The 20,276-nt window shown below is 40.5% G+C and overlaps 1 protein-coding gene across 6 annotated transcripts in view; it reads left to right on the top strand.

Annotated features, from left to right (window-relative positions):
- zdbf2 (zinc finger, DBF-type containing 2) overlaps positions 1 to 20,276 on the top strand; it is a 33,275-nt gene that overhangs the window by 4,045 nt on the left and 8,954 nt on the right. For 2 of the 6 annotated variants that reach the window (XR_009807276.1, XR_009807277.1), the window contains exons 2-9: positions 5,112 to 5,208; positions 9,221 to 9,378; positions 15,150 to 15,621; positions 15,742 to 15,864; positions 15,927 to 16,228; positions 17,551 to 17,689; positions 17,753 to 18,684; positions 18,776 to 18,810. Coding sequence is in view for 3 of the 6 variants with exons in the window: in XM_061904639.1 (XP_061760623.1) it covers positions 5,113 to 5,208; positions 9,221 to 9,378; positions 15,150 to 15,621; positions 15,742 to 15,864; positions 15,927 to 16,228; positions 17,551 to 17,689; positions 17,753 to 18,565 (2,103 nt within the window). In the remaining 3 variants the exon portion in view is untranslated. Of the gene's footprint in view, positions 1 to 5,111; positions 5,209 to 9,220; positions 9,379 to 15,149; positions 15,622 to 15,741; positions 15,865 to 15,926; positions 16,229 to 17,550; positions 17,690 to 17,752; positions 19,145 to 20,276 lie in introns of those variants that run through there. The other 4 variants (XM_061904639.1, XM_061904640.1, XR_009807275.1 and 1 more) reach the window with 3 other exon arrangements.

The following is a 20,276-nucleotide window of genomic DNA, read 5'->3' as shown; positions in this document are numbered from 1 at the left end:
AACAGTTTCTGATGGTAGTGACCACGGATAAGAACATGTCCTGCTGTGTCTTTGAGTTTGATGGATATAAGAAGAAGGAATTGGCTCATTCAGGTGACTCCACCTGTTTATCCTCACTTCATGATCCTCCTGATCGTGAGGTTCACGCTTAAAACCTTCTATAAAAATAATGAATACTTCTTTGTATTTACATTCAGACATTTCAGTTCACGCAGAATTGTCTTTGGTTTGCTTTTGGGTTTAACCCGACGACCGTCAAGCAGTGGTTCTCAAACCTTTTTTCAGGGATGTAACCCCTGTCAAAATTTTTTTTATTCAAGTAATCAGAGCAAAGCATTTTTGGTTGGGAAAAAAAGAGATAAAGAAGTAAAATAAAGCACAATGTCATCAGTTTTTGATTTATTAAATTTTATAACAGTGCAAAATATTGCTCTTTTGTAGTGGTCTTTCTCTAACTATTTGGAAAAAAAGATATAAAAATAACTAAAAACCTGTTGAAAAATAAACAAGTGATTCAATTATAAATAAAGATTTTTACACATAGAAGTAATCATCAACTTAAAGTGCCCTCTTTGAGGATTGTACAAACCCTGTTTCCATATGAGTTGGGAAATTGTGTTAGATGTAAATATAAACGGAATAGAATGATTTGCAAATCCTTTTCAACCCATTTTTAATTGAATGCACTACAAAGACAAGATATTTGATGTTCAAAGTCCATCCATCCATTTTCTGCCGCTTATTCCCTTTTGGGGTCGCGGGGGGCGCTGGCGCCTATCTCAGCTACAATCTGGCGGAAGGCGGTGTACACCCTGGACAAGTCGCAACGTCATCGCAGGGCCAACACAGATAGACAGACAACACTCACACTCACATTCACACACTAGGGCCAATTTAGTGTTGCCAATCAACCTATCCCCAGGTGCATGTCTTTGGAAGTGGGAGGAAGCCGGGGTACCCGGATGGAACCCACGCATTCACGGGGAGGACATGCAAACTCCACACAGAAAGATCCCGAGCCCGGGATTGAACCCAGGACTGCAGGACCTTCGTATTGTGAGGCAGACGCACTAACCCCTCCGTGAAGCCCATGTTCAAAGTCTTAAACTTTATTTTTTCTTGCAAATAAGAATTAACTTAAAATGTCATGGCTGCAACATGTGCCAAAGTAGTTGGGAAAGGGCATGTTTACCACTGTGTTACATCACCTTTTCTTTTAACAACACTCAATAAACGTTTGGGAACTGAGAAAAACTAATTGTTGAAGCTTTGAAAGTGGAATTCTTTTTTGTTCTTGTTTTATGTAGAGCTTTTGTCGTTCAACACTCCGGGTCTCCGCTGTCATATTTTACGCTTCATAATGCGCCACATATTTTTGATGGGAGACAGGTCTGGACTGCAGGCGGGCCAGGAAAGTATCTTCACTCTTTTACTACGAAACCACACTGTTGTAACACGTGGCTTGGCATTGTCTTGCTGAAATAAGTAGGGGCGTCCATGATAACGTTGCTTGGATGACAACATAGGTTGCTCCAAAACCTGTATGGACCGTTCAGCATTAATTGTGCCTTTACAGATGTGTAAGTTACCCATGCCTTGGGCACTAATGCACCCCCATACCATCACAGATGCTGGCTTTTGAACTTTGCGCCTATAATAATGCGGATGGTTATTTTCCTCTTTGTTCCGGAGGACACCACGTCCACAGTTTCCAAGTATAATTTGAAATGTGGACTCGTCAGACAACAGAACACTTTGCCACTTTGCATCAGTCCATCTTTGATGAGCTCGGGCTCAGCGGCGTTCCTTGGTGTTGTTGATAAATGGGTTTTGCTACGCATAGTAGAGTTTTAACTTGCACTTACAGATGTAGCAACCAACTGTAGTTACTGACAGCGTTTTTATGAAGTGTTCCTGAGCCCTTGTGGTGATATCCTTTACACACTGATGTCGGTTTTTGATGCAGTACCGCCTGAGGGATCGAAAGTCCGTAATATCATCGCTTACGTGCAGTGATTTCTCCAGATTCTCTGAACCTTTTGATGATTTTACAGACCGTAGATGGTAAAATCCCTAAATTCCTTGCAATAGCTCGTTGAGATATGTTGTTCTAAAACTGTTCGACAATTTGCTTACAAATTGGTGACAATCGCCCCATCCTTGTTTGTGAATTACTTAGCATTTCATAGAAGCTGCTTTTATACCCAATCATGGCACCCACCTGTTCCCAATTAGCCTGCACACCTGTGGGATGTTCCAAATAAGTGTTTAATGAGCATTTCTCAACTTTTTCAGTATTTATGGCAACCTTTCCCAACTTCTTTGTCACGTGTTGCTGGCATCAAATTCTAAAGTTAATGATTATTTGCCCCCCCAAAAAATGTTTATCAGTTTGAACATCGAATATGTTGTCTTTGTAGCATATTTAACTGAATATAGGTTGAAAATGATTAGCAAATCATTGTAATCTGTTCATATTTACATCTAACACAATTTCCCAATTCATATGGAAACGGGGTTTGTAATAGAGATCCATCTGGATTCATGAACTTAATTCTAAACATTTCTTCACAAAAAAGAAATCTTTAACATCAATATTAATGGAAAATGTCCACAAAAAATCTAGCTGTCAACACGGAATATTGCATTGTTGCATTTCTTTTCACAGTTTGTGAACTTACATTCATATTTTGTTGAAGTATTATTCAATAAATATATTTATAATGAATCTTGGAATTGTTGCTATTTTTAGAATATTTAAAAAAAATCTCACGGACCCCTTGGCATACCTTGAAGTACCCCCAGGGGTATGCGTACCCCTATATGAGAACCACTGGACTACCAGACCTATATGTGAGTGACATTAAGTCAGCTACAGTTAAAACCAACACATATTTGCTGCTAAAATAACATGTGGTTTAATCATAGTGACAGTCTGTATACAACCCCTAGCAAAAACTATGAAATCGCTAGTCTCAGTGGATTTTCGTTTAGTTTGAATTAGTGGAAAAAAGCACACAGATTAGGGGTGGGCAATTATTTTTTACCGGGGGCCGCATGACCAACCCGAGCACTGCTGGAGGGCCACATCGACAATATTTCAATTAAATTTTGCTCAATATTATTTTTGATATACCGTAAGATAAATAATTATAATAATAATTAATAATAATAATTTCATTTAACTGAACGTTATACAAAAGCAGATTGTTTTTTATGTCTTTGTTTTTAACACTGTCTTACACAACACTTCCTGATGCATAATACAATGCAACAATGTCAATTTCTGCACAGGGTTAATTTCTGTCACTTTATCCTGCATCCTCTTTAAAAGTCCAACATTTTTACCATTTGTTGTCACACCTGCCAGCTTGCCCCATTTCAGTCCTAACATGTCCAAACACGCATTTACCTCAGTGAACAAGTCATTACCTGTGGTTGTCCCTTTTAATTGACTGCATGGCTGCCAGCTCCTCCGTGATTTGAAAGTCTGCCGTTATCCCACATAAGAAGATGAACAGCTGGGCGGTGTCGCGTACATCACAGCTCTCATCCAAAGCCAGCGAAAAACAGTCAAAGTCGGCCGTTCTGTTTTTCAGCTGAAGCTCCAAGTTTCCAGCGATGGTTTTAACCCACCTCGTTACAGTGCGTTGGGAGAGTGACACATTCTCAAATGCGCCCCTCTTCTCCGGGCATATCAGCGCAACAGAGTCCAATAAGCACTCCTTAATAAATTCTGTCAGACAACGCCTTACTTTGTCTGGCGATTTTTTGAGAAATTATGAAACTGGTCCTGACGGTTGCATCTCCGGGGTTGTGTAATTTGGCAAACAGTCCTTGTTTGGTTTGCCGCTTTACCATTAACGCATCAGCCTCCCTTGCGCGCTCCTCATCAGACAGATTCCGGTATTGTTCCTCATGCTTCGTCGTGTAAGTGGCGATTCAAATTATATTCTTTAAACACAGCAACCTGTGTACCACAAATTAAGCACAAAGCTTTACCTTTAATTTCTGTAAAGAAATACTTGGCAGTCCATGTGTTGTTGAAAACACGGCATTCGTCATCAACTTTTCTTCTTTCAGGTGACATCTCGGTGGTAACCTGGCATCACTTTCCCTGTGCACCTTTACTCACAGGTTACACACGGACATACGTCCATAAATAACACTTTTCAAAATAAAAGCAGTAAAGTTGTATTGCACGCATGACATAAATTTTTTTAAAATGTATTTTGAAATTTGTGATTGCCACTGTTCTCAGTCACTCACAATCAGGCACACGCATACATGCACACGGAAGTAATTCAAATAACGCTTTTCAAAACAAAAGCAGCACCGTTGTATTGCACACTTCGACATAGATACTTTTAAAAATGTATTTTGTAATTTATGATTGGCCTCACGCGGGTTGGACAGGGACACACAAAGGGCCGGATGTGGCCCGCGGGCCGCAGAATGCCCAGGACTGCCCTAGATTAATCTACTTGTGGTGGTGGAGGCGTGGTCAATAAGGGTGTGGGAAAAAATCGTTTCGAATATCGATTGCGATTCTCACGTTGTGCGATTCAGAATCGATTTTAATTTTTAAAAAATCGATTTAAATTTTTTTACTATTATTATTTTTTTTTCATCAATCCAACAAAACAATACACAGCAATACCATAACAATGCAATCCGATTCCAAAACCAAACCTCACCCAGCAACACTCCGAACTGCAATAAACAGAGCAATTGAGAGGAGACACAAACAATTAAATTAACATCTGGTGATTTCATAATGTTTTCCAGGAGTTGTATAATCATGCAACAGGAATAAATTGACTAAGGATTTCAAATAGAGATAATCTATTCCAAAAGTTCAGATCAAAACTGAAGCAACTTTGTCCCATAAAAAATACTGCAAATACAATTAAACTGTTTCAGACACCCAAAACATAAAACACAAATATGTTTATAGATAAAAAAATACAATGTACTGATTAAAATCCTTATTACCCATATTTTAAAATGCAAAAGTTGACAGGTGTATATGTCATAAAATGAAAATGCAATTTTTTAAGCACAATGTTTAGTGACAGATGATGACATGACGTTTTGAACATATATCACAGGATGTGGGCGGAGTCTCAGCAAGGGCCGTCCAGATGCCCCCCCTGCAAACAAGGATACTGCACCTACTGCCAAGTCCTTTACAGCGACCTGGATCAGGTGACATATGATTTATCACTCTGTTACATCAGCTATGTTGCGTTTGTTTAGATGTCAACTCTGTTTGAAGCATAAACACGCAAACATTTGAAAATTTGTCTCAAATGAAAAGTTTTTAAAGGTCATTGTGTTAGTGCCAGCTTTTTCTTGTAAATCCTGAAAAGGGTGGTCTGGGTGGCATAAATGTGAATTTGCCGTTACGCAATCCTACCTGAGAATTTGTAACCTAGTACATGACAACTCGCAAGGTCTGTGCTTAGAACATTTATCGAGCAAAGTCTACGTTGTACACAGCTAATATTTTTAGTTGCAATAGTCACACAGTTTGCTCTACCATTTTGTTAGGTATGGTGTGCCCCCTCTAGGGCAAGTCAGGGCTATTGTATATCCAAGCATCCATTCATTTTCTACCGCGTATTCCTCTCGGGAGGTGCTGGAGCCTATCCCAGATGTATTCAGGCGAAAGGCGGGATATTCCCTGGAAAAGTGAACAGCTCATCGCAGGGCTGAAACCACTGAACAAAAATAGAAACACAGCGGTTTTCTTTTTGCCACATTTTTCATGAGCTGAACTCGAAAACCTAAAGTTTTCTAATATACATAATATGCCAATCAGCAACATGCTCACTAACACAGATTTAGACAAAGTTATCAACAATATATGGGAGAAATAGAAGTTTTCTGTACATAGTATAGGGATGTTCCGATCAGAAATTTATGCTACCGATACCGATCATCCTTAAGTAAGATTGTCCGATAGCAAAATCGATACCAATCACATTTACCGAATTTTCTGGACAATAGAGCACATCAGTATTTTAGCCGCACCCACTAAATTTTAGGGTGGAAAAATATTAGCCGCACAAGACTATAAGCCGCAGATACGTGTATGTTGCGAAATGAGTTAATTACACAGCAAGATTCTGTAAATGTTTATTTACATACCCTAACTGTTTCCAAATGGTGTCTGTAACACAGCCGTTGGAACGGCTAATCAAACACAACAGAAGTCATTATCATGGACATACAAACTGCAGACGCTAGCCTTCACATCAGCTAAACAGACTCAGTAACTCCACACTCATGTCTTGGTGAGTTTACTGAGGAATTTGTGAAATAGGAAAACAATACAAAAAGAATGCTGTTGTAAGCTAATAATACTAACACAGACCCTTGTAAACGTGTTAGCATATTAGCTAATGCTAACGAAGCTAGTGTCATTACATTAGGTTAGCACGTACTTCCTCAGACATCACACATGGGAAGTTTTTTTGTAAGTATTAACAGTTTTAGTTATACTGCAAGACTTACAAACATTGCATGGCGTTATGAATGAAGAATCCATTCGAGTAGATACGCTTTGGACAGCTAGAAGACTCAAAGATTGATTGATTGATTGAAACTTTTATTAGTAGATTGCACAGTATAGTACATATTCCGTACAATTGACCACTAAATGGTAACACCCGAATTAGTTTTTCAACTTGTCTAAGTCGGGGTCCACGTTAGTCAATTTATGGTAATGGAACATCACTTCCGGTTGAAAGCACTACTGGTAAATGGAAGGACACAACAGCATCTGCAGTGAGGAAACTCGTCCAAAAGATGAGGCCATAGCATACAAAATAAAACAAACTCAAAGTGTTTTTGCTTTTTTTTTTAAATTTAATTTTATTATGGCCATCAGCGCAGAAAAATCCATATATTAGCCGCTACGTCTATAAGACGCAGAGTTCAAAGTGTAGGAAAAAAAGTAGCGGCTTGTAGTCCGGAATTTACTTTATTAACTGTACATTTTTCACTTTGTTTATGGTGAGTACAGTTGACAGTCTTTTATCAATATATCCATCCATTTTCTACCGCTTGTCTCTTTCTGGATCATGGGGGGCGCTGGAGCCGACCTCAGCTGCATTCGAGCGGAAGGCGGTTTACATCCTCGACAAGTCTCATCGCAGGGCCAACACAGATAGACACACAACATTCACACTCACATTCACACACTAAGGCCAGTTAAGTGTTGCCAATCAACCTATCCCCAGTTGCATGTCTTTGGAGGTACCCGGAGGGAATCCACGCAGTCAGAGAACATGCAAACTGCACACAAAGATCCTGAGCTCAGGACCTTCATATTGTGAGGCACATGCACTAACCCCTGTTCCACCTTGCTTCCAATAGTGCACAATAAGTAAACATAATTTAAAAACTACTACTTATTACTCTATGAAATCCTGTGCCCATATACTTATTCTCTGAAATGTAAACATTAACAAAAACAACTAAACAAATATTTAGAGAAAAAAAAAAAGGAGTCCTATTGGCCCTTTTAGCTAGTTGGACTTCAGAGGTAGCGGACAGGTACCAACAGGCCAAGCGGTGTACGGCTTTAGTGGTTGCATGGGCAAATACGCGGACATGGGAGGAGTACAGAGACGCCACGGAGAATGACTTCCGAACGGCTTTGAAGCAATTCTGGACCACCATCTACCGTTTCAGGGGGGAAGCAGTGCACTGTCAACACTGTGTAAGGAGAGGTGGTGTGCTGCTGACCTCAACTGGGGATGTTGTGGATTAGTGAAAGAAATACTTTGATGACCTCCCCAATCCCAGCTACACATTTTCCAATGGGGAAGCAGTGCCTGGGGAATCTTTGGTGGGCTTTCCTATTTCTGTGGCAGAGGTTGCTGAGGTAGTTAGGCAGCTCCTCTCTGGTAGGGCCCTGGGGTTGGATAAGATCCGCCCAGAGTGCGGTGGGGCTGTCGTGGTTGACAAGACTCTGCAGCATTGCGTGGACATCGGGGGTGGTGCCGCTGGATTGGCAGACTGGGATGGTGGTTCCTCTATTTCACAACGGTCAGAATGCTCCCTGGACGCCTCCCTGTGGAGGTATTTAGGCCGTGTACGACCAGTAGTTCGCCAAGGGGAAGACCCAGTACACGGTGGAGAGACTATGTCTCCCAGCTGACCTGAGAACACCAAGGGATCACTCGGGAAGAGCTACACAAAGTGGCTGAGGAGAGGAAAGTCTGGGTTTTTTTGCTTAGGCTTTTTCCCCTGCTACTGGATTTTGAATAAGCGGAAGAAGATGGATGGAAATAAAAAATATTCATCTAATCATTCCAGTTCATATACTGATATTATCCTTGGTGTCGACATACTCGACACCACCAATTCATGGATTGATTTTCCCTCTTACGTGTCATATACTTCTGGCTGCGACAATGCTGAGACAGCAACAGTTGATACATATATTATCTTCTCTCTAGACTCGTATTAATGTACTTGTTAATTTCATGTTAATAGCTGCCTACTTTCTGCCGCTGTGCTGTTCCATCTAGCCTTTTCAAGAATATCGATGCTGATCGTTTATATTTTGTTAACTGTATATAGCCCCAATTCACAAAAAGTTATCTGAAATATCTTAAGAATACTTTTATATAAAACATGCGTGGCGCAGTGGGGAGAGTGGCCGTGCGCAACCCGAGCGTCCCTGGTTCAATTCCCACCTAGTACCAACCTCGTCACGTCCGTTGTGTCCTGAGCAAGACAATTCACCCTTGCTCCTGATGGGTGCTGGTTAGCGCCTTGCATGGCAGCTCCATCCATCAGTGTGTGAATGTGTGTGTGAATGGGTAAATGTGGAAGTAGTGTCAAAGCGCTTTGAGTACCTTGAAGGTAGAAAAGCGCTATACAGGTACAACCCATAACCCATTTAAACATTTTTTGATAAACAATACTGTTGTCATATTTTGTTGATCTAAATTAATTAAATTTTTAAGATCATGCATGTCGACAGCACATAATTTTTGTATCTACATGTTCATTTTCATCACCTGATCTCTGTATCACGTGTGGAGAAGCGATCACATATATGAAATGACCCCTCTTCATTTGGATATTGTGGCTTTTTTTTTGCAGTAAACTGTGTTGTTTCAAGTATGAATTTGGATCACTTTGTCATAGGCATATTCTGTATATTATTATTAATATATTTACAATTTACTCTTATTTTCAGCATCTATCCAGTCTCAGACACCTGGATTGTGTTGGAGCGTCCTCCAGGGCGTCTCGCAGTATTTCCTTCTCTGACAGCCGCTCCGGCAGTGAGACTCTACTGGAACGTTTCCTGCAGGATGTCTTGTTGCACCACCCACACTGCTACAACGATACCAGGTAAGAAATCCTAAACACTAAACCATACACACTATTCCAGGGGTGCCCACACTTTTTCTGCAGGCGAGCTACTTTTCAATTGACCAACTCGAGGAGATCTACCTCATTTATATATATCATTTATATTTATTTATTTATGAAAGAGACATTTTTGTAAACAAGTTAAATGTGTTTAATGATAATACAAGCATGTGTAACACATATGGATGTCTGTCTTTCACGAAGACAAGAATAGAAGTTGGTGTATTACCTGATTCTGATGACTTGCACTGATTGGAATCAGACAGTAGTGATGATAACGCCCACATTTTTGAATGGAAGAGAAAAAAAGTCCTCCTTTCTGTACAATACCACATGAAAGTGGTTGGTATTTGGCATCTTATTTATCCAGCTTCCATACACTTTACAAGAAAAACATTGGCGGTCGCTCGGAAAGCTGGCGTGCACAAGCGATTGCCTATGCACGCCAGCTTTCCGAGACTCTTATTTTGTTAGCGCAGGCAGCATGAAGCAGGGCTTTTATTGTGAAGATAGGAAATGTGCAGTCGGCCTTTAGAGTTTTGACGGGAGGTATGGCGCGAGAGTCTGTTGAAATAAAAAGTGTTTCTCGCCTTCCTCTCGGTCATTTTTTCATAATAAGGATCTCGCAGCAGCCAGCGTCATCTCACAAGACCTTCGGGTGCCGTGAATGTCAATCAAGTGACGTCTTGGTGAAGATTGATAATCGCAAAATTTTAGGTCTAGTTTTTTAAAAGCCTGGCCGGTGATCGACTGACACATCCTGTGCGGTCGTCCGGTAGCTCGCAATCGACGTAATGGGCACCCCTGCACTATTCTTATGGCTCACTATTTTGCATGCTGACTGAGAAGACTTTGTTGTGCATTTAATGCCCATAGTTGTAAATGTTCCTATTGTTAGAAACCCCCTTGACAATAATGCACACTAACTTCTGGTCCAAAGTGCGGTCTGTCGCTCATTTGTTGACACGTTTTTAATGGGCCTGTGGAACATTGTAGAAATAAGATATGCACAAAACTAGAAAATCACTCGAAGAGCGCATACTTCTGTCAGGCCCTATCTTCCAATAGTAAGAGTCATAAAATATATCCTAGAATTCAGACCGACTAAGTAAGTAATTCCAATAAATACACAGGTAATTAACATAGTACATTTTGTGCAGTGTAGTTTGACATCATTGTTTGTTGCGATAGATCCAATAAATTCACCAAGATGATCAACAGCTTGTCTTTTTTTGGGGGCCATGTACCATTATGATATTGTACCATCGCCTTAATACCATGATAATATCGTACCGTGACATTTTTATATCGTTACATACTAGTAGGTACGCAGATTTGTTTCAGGAAGTCCGAAATGCGGAGCTATGGAAATGTGTTTAGAAAAGATATTCCGGTAATGCATAAAATGACCAAAGTACAGTAAATTTTGAACATATTACCTAATGTTATGAACGTGTCTGATACTATTATTTATATACACTTGCTGTTTGTATATAAAATGTTGATGGAGGGTTTTGAAGTTGTTTTAGACCACAACAGTGACTCCCATTCATCTTATTTTGGAAGCGTTTTTTATCCTCTTTAGAATCCCAAAAGAAAATGTACCTGGGGTTAGGCTGATACACTAAAATGTCCCTAGTGTGTGAATGTGAGTGTGAATGCTTCGTTGTCTATCTGTGTTGGCCTTGCGATGAGATGGCGATTTGTCCAGGGTGTACCCCACCTTACGCCCCAATGCAGCTGGGAAAGGCTACAAATCCCACCCTCCCTCTGTGGTAGAAAAATAAATGGATGGATGGATGTGTTCTTGTCACTAATAATGATAGTAAACAATTAGCAAAATTCCCGCAAAAAGTGCAGTTCTCCTTTAAAATAAATTGTCGGATGAAAAAAAAAAAATCAAATTATGCTGACAATTTAATTCACTAGGTTTCCATGCACTAAATCAGTCTGTTTCTCAAATAGTTCATTTTTTTTGTATTTTCACACCTATGTGTGAAGTCCTTTCCTTCAATGTGACTATTGATCATACGTTGTGTGCCTCCTCTCCTGTAAACTGGGGGGGCGCTTATTTCCTTTTAGCGTGGATAAATATATTGCTTTTCCAGTTTTCCTATGACGCCACACTAGCCTACATGGCTCTTTTACAAGTTACCAACTTAGCTCTGTGGTATGTGATGTCCGCTGCTAATATTGGCACAGATTACAAATATTACGTCTCTAATGACTATGCTGATGTTAAAGGCCTACTGAAAAATCAGATTTTCTTATTTAAACGGGGATAGCAGGTCCATTCTATGTGTCACACTTGATCATTTCGCGATATTGCCGTATTTTTGCTGAAAGGATTTAGTAGATAACATCGAGGATAAAGTTCTCAACTTTTGGTCGCTAATAAAAAAGCCTTGCCTTTACCGGAAGTCGCAGACGATGACGTCACCTGTGTGACAGCTCCCCACATCATCACATTGTTTAGAATGGGAGCGTCCAGCAGCAAGCGCTATTCGGACCGAGAAAACGACAATTTCCCCATTAATTTGAGCGAGGATGAAAGATTCTTGGATGAGGATCTTAAAAGCGAAAGACTAAAAATAAAAATAGATAAATAAAGTTAAAAAAAAAAGGTGATTGCATTCGAAGCGATTCAGATGTTTTTAGACACATTTACTAGGATAATTCTGGGGAATCCATTATTTTCTATTGTGTTGCTAGTGTTTTAGTGAGATTAAATAGTACCTGATAGTCGGAGGGGTGTGTCCACGGGTGTCTTGACGCCAGTCTCTGAGGGAAGTCACGGCAGCTGCATGGACGACGCAAGCTCCGCTGATCTCCGGTAAGAGGCGACTTTTTACCACAATTTTCTCACCGAAACCTGCCGGTTGACAAGTGGTCGGGAACCATGTTCGCTTGAACGCTCTGATCCATAGTAAAGCTTCACTTCAAACAAGGAAACACCGTGTGTTTGTGTGGCTAAAGGCTAAAGCTTCCTATCTCCATCTTTCTACTTTGACTTCTCCATTATTAATTGAACAAATTGCAAAAGATTCAGTAACACAGATTTCCAGAATACTGTGTAATTGCGCGATGAAAAGAGACAACTTTTAGCTGCAAGTGGTGCTGCGCTAATATGTCCCCTCCAACTGGAGACGTCACGCGCACGCGTCATCATTCCGCGACGTTTTTAACAAAAAATCCGCGGGAAATTTTAAATTGTAATTTAGTAAACTAAACCAGCCTTGTTGGCATGTGTTGCAATGTTAAAGTTTTTCATCATTGATATATAAACTATTAGACTGCGTGGTCGGTAGTAGTGGGTTTCAGTAGGCCTTTAAATGGCAGACAGCATCAAAAAATTATCTTAGATTGCGCTACAAATACGACACTACTAAGAATGTATCAGAGCAGATGCAGAACCAGAGCAAAGAAAGACCGGCAGGAGTTTTTTCGAAGGAATTTTCAGACAGAATATCATGGAAACAAAACTTTTTATAATGTCTGAGTTCATTCATAAGGCTCTGTGTATTGATTGAATGAGTTTAAAATCCGAAGGAAAGACCATTAGTTTCCAGGCCGATACTGTTCCAGATGAAAGTTGCTATTGTTCTAGACTATCTTGCCAGTTATGCGGAATACAGAGTTGTGTGTCATTAAAAAACATTTTGCTGAAATGTGTTTCAATTCGTTTTGTTTTTTGACCACGAACTGGACAATTGAGCATTTCGTTTGCTTACTCTGTCTTTTTATTTATATAATACACACCACACACATACATTGGTAGCTGTCAACACTCTGGCTTCTGGTCCATCACTTAAGTACGTCTGTGTGCAACATAAACACAAATAACAATTCCTATTGTTATTTGTTATCAAATGCACACCCACATAACATGCTCATTGATTTATATGATATACTTAATATAATATATCAAGCAATAGGTGTGTTCTATGCACATGCATGTCATATATAAATATTATTTCCAGCTGATTGTAATTGTAATGAATAGTAACACAGTGATGGATCTGTGTGATCTTTTCAAGAAGATGATCTAATTACATTTCACATTGCCCTGCACACCTATTTGACTTCTTAAGACTTAAAAGAAGGTGTTGATAGAAGACTTCCCTGCTCTGAGATGTTACAGTACATCATGATGGAGGTTTTCAACCTATTGTGCTAATTTAGATGACAATTATAATGCATTTTTTCACATCTTTATTTCCACAAATATCATAAATACCAGTATCAATAAGGGTATCGTACTGATAAAATATTAACAATATACATCCCTAACCAGAAGTTAGTATTTCTTTTTCAAGCAGTGAATTTTTCAGCACTGTTTTATACACTTAATTTTTTTCCACTGAATTTTAAAATACAGAATTTTCAAACACTTACATTTTGCCAACAAATTGTTTTTCAATCAACTTGTCAGCATAGTATGATGTAAAAAAATTCAATTCACAATTTAGTTACGTAAATTTTGTGTAAAAAAAACGCTTTCGTTATAAAGACGCAAATTACCTCCATATAATAATTAAAGCTACCTCTTGCTCATTTTTATATTTGTATTCTCTTTTATTATTATGTAATTTATTATTTTTATCAATTATATAATATATTGAATATATATATATTGTACTGACATACTTGCACCTAAAATATTGATCCCATCACGCCAGTATTGATCCGATACTAATACCCACCTTGGTATTAATACTACCAGTATGTAGATCGATACGCCTAGTGCTAATGCAAATGAGGGATTTAAAAAGATGATTGCTGATGTTGTTTAAATTATTTACTATGACCGACTACTGACTTACATACAGAACTTGCTTAAGTTGTATTTTCCAAAGTCATTCAGCCCTATTTCAAAGTATACTTTTTATCAAGTTTCCCCAACCTCAAGCCACTAATTCTCACGAGCCACTTGTTTCTTTCTCAGTCCGGGCTCTGGCATGGTTGCACATACGTCATTTGCGTCCGTGTATTTTGGTGCATGCCAAGACAATAAGGGGCACTATAATCATCTTTATCATCCGGCATTGTATGGAAAATGAAATTAAATCTACTTGACTTTCTTGGGAATGCTTTGAGATAACTTCTGTTTTGAATTAGCGCTGTATACAGTATGCCGATCAAAATATGTTTATGCTCCAAGGGCAGCACGTTGAAACAGGGATTAGTACGTGTGCATCACAATACAAAGGTTCTGGGTTTGATCCCCGGGCTCGGGGTCTTTCTGTGTGGATTTTGCATCTTATACCCGTGACTGCGTAGGTCCCCTCCGGGTACTCCGGCTTCCTCCTACCTCCAAAGAGATGCACCGGGGGATAGGTTGATTGGCAACACTAAATTGGCCCTAGTGTGTGAATGTGAGTGTGAATGTTGTCCGTCTATCTGTGTTGGCCCTGCGTGGGGTGGCGATTTGTCCAGGGTTTACCCCGCCGACTGCCTGAATGCAGCTGAGATAGGCTCCAGCACCCCCCTAAGAACCCGGAAGGGAAACGCGGTAGAAAATGGATGGATGGACGTTTATGCTCCTATTGTTGTTGTCATCTAGTGCTGCATAAAAACATTAAATAAATCAATATAGGATTACAGAAAACACTTCTAATAAAGAAAATCTTTACATTTTCTATCAGTTGTCAAATAAAAATATTTCTGTGGAATGCTCTAAGGATTTGCTCTAAGGATTTGTTGTTGACATGATTAATTATTTTATTTTTCTGTGTATTTGTGTCGATAAGGCCATCAGATGCAGACCTTCCGTCAGTCTCCAACCCTCTTTTGCCAAGGGAGGTGTTCGATGAAGTGTGTTTGTCTGATGACGACAGCTGGACGTTGGGTACCCGGGAGCACCTGCCCAGCTCAGACAATGTGTCTGATCACATGACTAATCCAGAAAAAGATCCTGGTCCTAGTAGCCTGTTAGAGAAAAGAGGGCACAGACATTCTTCACCAGCACAAGAGCAGAATTACGCAATGAGCGTTACCTCAGGGCATACACATCCGTCTAAACATCAGGCTAAGCCACCTGTGCACCGGAAGGCACACAGGAAAACTGACAGGAGGAAAAACCCTTCACCCAAGGATGCAGATGCAGGTACATGGTCCCTCTCTGTCCCTGTGCCACAGCATTGGCAAAGCTGGCAGAAGCAACAGTTGGCAGCTAACAGTGTGCCTCTGCACACTGACCTTCTGGACCAAACTATTGAAGAGGTTTGTTTGCAAGTTTTTGTTGTCCTTTTTGATAATATGAAATAGATTGTCCGAGTTCTCTGTTTGAGCTGCTGTTCACCTTTGCATAAATTCAACTAACGTGTTTGGTTCGGCGTCTAGGTGATCCAAACATACTGTCATGGAGACTGTTTGATCACCTGTCCTCAAGAGGAGACGGAGAGCTTTCACATTAGTCCGCCTCAGTCTCTTCAAACACACTCGGACTGGGACTCACCTGTACAGGTGAGAAGGACTAAAAGGACTGAGTCAGGTCTTCATGTTTTAAGGCTACAATGCGTTTGTAGATGCAGTCCCATGTCCAGACGCAGGTGAGGGACTTCAGCCATCTGACTGATGTCCAGGTAGACCTGACAGACCAGTTGTACTCCCACCAGCTCGACTCCGTCCTCCGCAGTGAACAACGTGCGGCCCAAGTATTTTGTGGTGTACCAGGAGAAGAAACGATACCACAGCATTTGCCCGAATCCTTCAGAGGGAAGACATGGACCCAGATTGAAGCGGAAGATGAGAAGAAGGTGGACGAGCTGGTCCTGCAGTTCAGACAAGGTCGTTTTGTCTGCTGCTTCGACAGCGAGTCACTAGCAAGGTCACATGATTTTTATGAGCTGCTCAGTAAAAAATGCACTATGTGACTGATCCACATTTTAAAGTACCGCTACATGCTGATAGTGTAAACTGTGGATTTTTAATATTATGCTAACTATAAACTAACAATGTTTTTATATGTTTACTGTATTATAAATGACATGCTAGCAGTGTAAATAAATCTACAGAACATGCTAAATATATGCATAATAATAACTGTATTTTAAACTTTTTTTAAGCATGTGTTTCTCTAGGTTTACAAATTTGGGCTGGGAGTTTCCCCATTGTCAAATTAAATGTGATCGCTCCTCCACACGTGATACAGAGAACAGATGATAAATAGTAAACATGCGTATGACAGAAATTACATGATGTATGTAAATAATATTGAAATATTTATTTGTACAAAACTACTTCTGTTTGGATGTAACTGAACACAATTAAAATAAAATTCACTTGATCTTTTTGGGGGGCAAGGGTGGCTAATAATATAATGGTAGGGGAAGCACTGATACAATAGGGCAAAAAAGTATTTAGTCAGCCAGCGATTGTGCAGGTTCTCCCGCTTAAAATGATGACAAAGGTCTGTAATTTTCATCATAGGTACACTTCAACTGTGAGACAGAATGTTTAAAAAAAAATCCAACAATTCACATTGTAGGAATTTTAAATAATTGGTGGAATATAAGTATTTGACATTATATTTATACCAAAAAGTTCTATTTTGGTTTCATCTGACCACATGACATTCTCCCAGTCCTCTGCTGTATCATCCATTTATCTATTTTGGTATAAACTCAACTCGTCGTGTTTGGAGGAAGAAGAATACTGCGTTGCATCCCAAGAACACCAGACCTACTGTGAAGCATGGGTGTGGAAACATCATGCTTTGGGGCTGTTTTTCTGCTAAGGGGACAGGACGATTGATTCTTGTTAAGGAAAGAATGAATGGGGCCATGTATCGTGAGATTTTGAGCCAAAACCTTTTTCCATCAGTGAGAGCTTTGAATGGTCGACCAAATACTTATTTTCTACCATAATTTACAAACGCATTCTTTAAAATTCCTAGAATGTGAATTCCTGGAATTTTTTTTCACATTCTGTCTCACAGTTGAAGTGTACCTATGATGAAAATTTCAGACCTCTGTCATTATTTTAAGTGGGAGAACTTGCACAATCGGTGGCTAACTAAATACTTTTTTGCCCCACTGTACATTCTACTACAATCATGTGTAACAAAGCATTAACAATTTAGCGATAAGACTGTAATGTATTGAAATAAAGCTGATTTACTGACTCAGCTGCTTGCTGATACCTTTTAAGGGTTGGCACCGGACGCAAACACAGGAGTAGGCGTGGTCATACGGAAGCAGTGTCAAACATGGTTTTCCTTCCTCTGCTGAACACCGATGAGGAGGAAGTCAGAAAGAGGCGGTGCTTTCGGATGGCGTCCAGGTGTCAAGTGAGTAACACTGAAACATCATAAATGGTTTTGGTGAATGAAATGTGTTCATCTTTTCCTCAGGTGGTCAAAGTGAGTCACAGCACTCAGACCATTCACTTTGTTGTCCCCACTGTCAATCAACCAGCCACGCAGGCCACTCCCAAATCAGTGCCTCTCCTTGGAGCAGAAAGAACTCCTGAGGTGCAATGTAAGCGTCTTCCGCCTTCGTACTCCCCCATCATCACGCCTCTGCAGGCGAGTACCTCCCTGGTCCACCTTCTCTGTTCTCCGACATTTCCCGCCCCCCTCCACACATCTGCTGCAGGGTCCGCCCCTAAACGCAGCAGGAGAAGGCAGCGTCCACTAGACTTTCAGAGCTCGAATGTCAAATATAAACCTTTTCCAGTGTGCTTCTATGATCACCGTAGCAATCGAATCATAAAGAACCCTCCCAAAGGTTTTGTTGGAACTAAAAGTTCCCCCCTCTCTGGGCCCTTGCCGTCATGTGTTCGTCAGCTGTTCCGAAGTCTGAGCCCGGACCTGAACGCTGAGAGATTGTCACGGGAAGTTGAATCTTCCAGGGCCAAAAGTCACAGGTTATTAGATACCACCTCCTCCATCAGCGGTCGTGTTGCCATGAGCACGCTCAGTACGGACTCAGCACAGACCCTTAAACGCAAAACAGTTAAGAGGCAAGCCATGGCGGCCACACTTGTGAATCCCGGCAGGTCAAAGCGGGAAAAAATGGCTATGGAACAAAGGCCAAGACTCCCCAAGAAGAGTATCCGAATTCAGAAGAGAACACGTGGTCTCCATCACATGTCCTCAACACAGCCACACCTCCGACGAGGACGGTCTCAGAGAGGGAGGGGCTGTGACAAGACTGCTAAGTAGCACAGCTGACATCAAAAATGTGTCTGGGTTAATACTTTAAATCAGGGGTAGGGAACCTATGGCTTTAGAGCCAGATGTGGCTCTTTTGATGACTGCACCTGGCTCTCAGATAAATCACGGTAAGTAATGAATAATTCCGCTGGTAATCACAGTGTCAAAAATAACGTTCAAAATATAAAACATTCTCATGCATTTTATCCATCCATCCAGTTTCTCTCACACCAGTTCAACAAGTCGCATTAATGGTAAGAAGTATTTTATTTATTGTTGGTTAGCTTCAGAATAACAATTTTGTTAAAAATAATAAGATACTTATTATACTCTAAAAATGTTGATCTTACTGAAAAATGCACTCATTGTTGTATTCAGTCTTAAAAATTGTTTTATATGGCTTGTATGGCTCTCTCAGCCAAAAAGGTTCCCGACCCCTGCTTTAAATGATTCTCTGGTCTTGCATCACACATTTACTCCACTTAAGTCAGGTGTGGCCAGAGTCCATCCAGCTTATACACGGCATATTCTTCATATTTATACTGTATTTTAAATACTAAATTAAAAAGGGCCTATCATCACAACTGACTTGATTGTATTTGATTTCAGTTACGACACAAGTTATCATGCAGTAAACGTAAGATAACGTAATACAATTGACCTGGATCAGGATTGTAATGACATGTTCCATACCTCATTTCAGAAATTTCCTGAACCTTTGCTGAAAATCCCCCCATAACTTTTTAATGATAGTGGATGAAATGAAAGGAATGAACCCTCTTGCCAGTCATCCACTCTTTTTGTCTCTGTGGGTGGTGGCGGGTAGGCCCGCGTACACACACAGAACAAGAGGCTTGTAAAGTGAATGCAAGCTAACATAATAGAACTCCATCCATCCATTTCTTACCGCTTATTCCCTTTGGGGTCGCTGGTGCCTATCTCAACTACAATCAGGCGGAAGGGGGGGCCACCCTGGACAAGTTGCCACCTCATCGCAGGGCAACACAGATAGACAGACAACATTCACACTCACATTCACACACTAGGGCCAATTTAGTGTTGCCAATCAACCTATCCCCAGGTGTATGTCTTTGGAAGTGGGAGGAAGCCGGAGTACCCGGGGAGAACATGCAAACTCCACACAGAAAGATCCCGAGCCCGGGATTGAACCCTGACTACTCAGGACCTTCGTATTGTGAGGCAGACGCACTAACCCCTCTTCCACCGTGCTGAACGGGATAAATTCATTGTTCTTTATCCCATTTCAGACATTTTCTAAAACTTTCATCAAAATCCGCCCATAACTTTTTGAATAATGTTGCAAAAAACAAACGAAACAAACCCCAACGATTGCATAACCAATGTAACGTGCCAGTGTAACGTGCCCATAGGTGTAAAGGTGAGTGTGAATGTCAGTATATAATTGTACTGTATGTATCCTTTGATTGACTAGAGATCCATCCAGAGTGTACCTCACCTCTTACCCGAAATCAGCTGTGATAGACCCTTAAGAGCTTATGTTTTAAAATTTGCGTAGATATTGTACTAAAAATTGCACATTTATTTTTTACATCTAAATCAACATGGAATTGATACACATCCCCATTTACAGAAGCAAACCCTGTTTAAAATAGCCATGTACTTGCCACCTGGGCTTCACGGTGGAAGAGGGGTTAGTGCGTCTGCCTCACAATACGAAAGGTCCTGCAGTCCTGTGTGG

Source organism: Nerophis ophidion, linkage group LG06 (assembly GCF_033978795.1).
Source record: "Nerophis ophidion isolate RoL-2023_Sa linkage group LG06, RoL_Noph_v1.0, whole genome shotgun sequence".
NCBI lineage: Eukaryota > Metazoa > Chordata > Actinopteri > Syngnathiformes > Syngnathidae > Nerophis > Nerophis ophidion.
The sequence above is the reverse complement of the archived record's forward strand: the minus strand, read 5'-3'. Positions and strand labels throughout refer to the sequence as shown.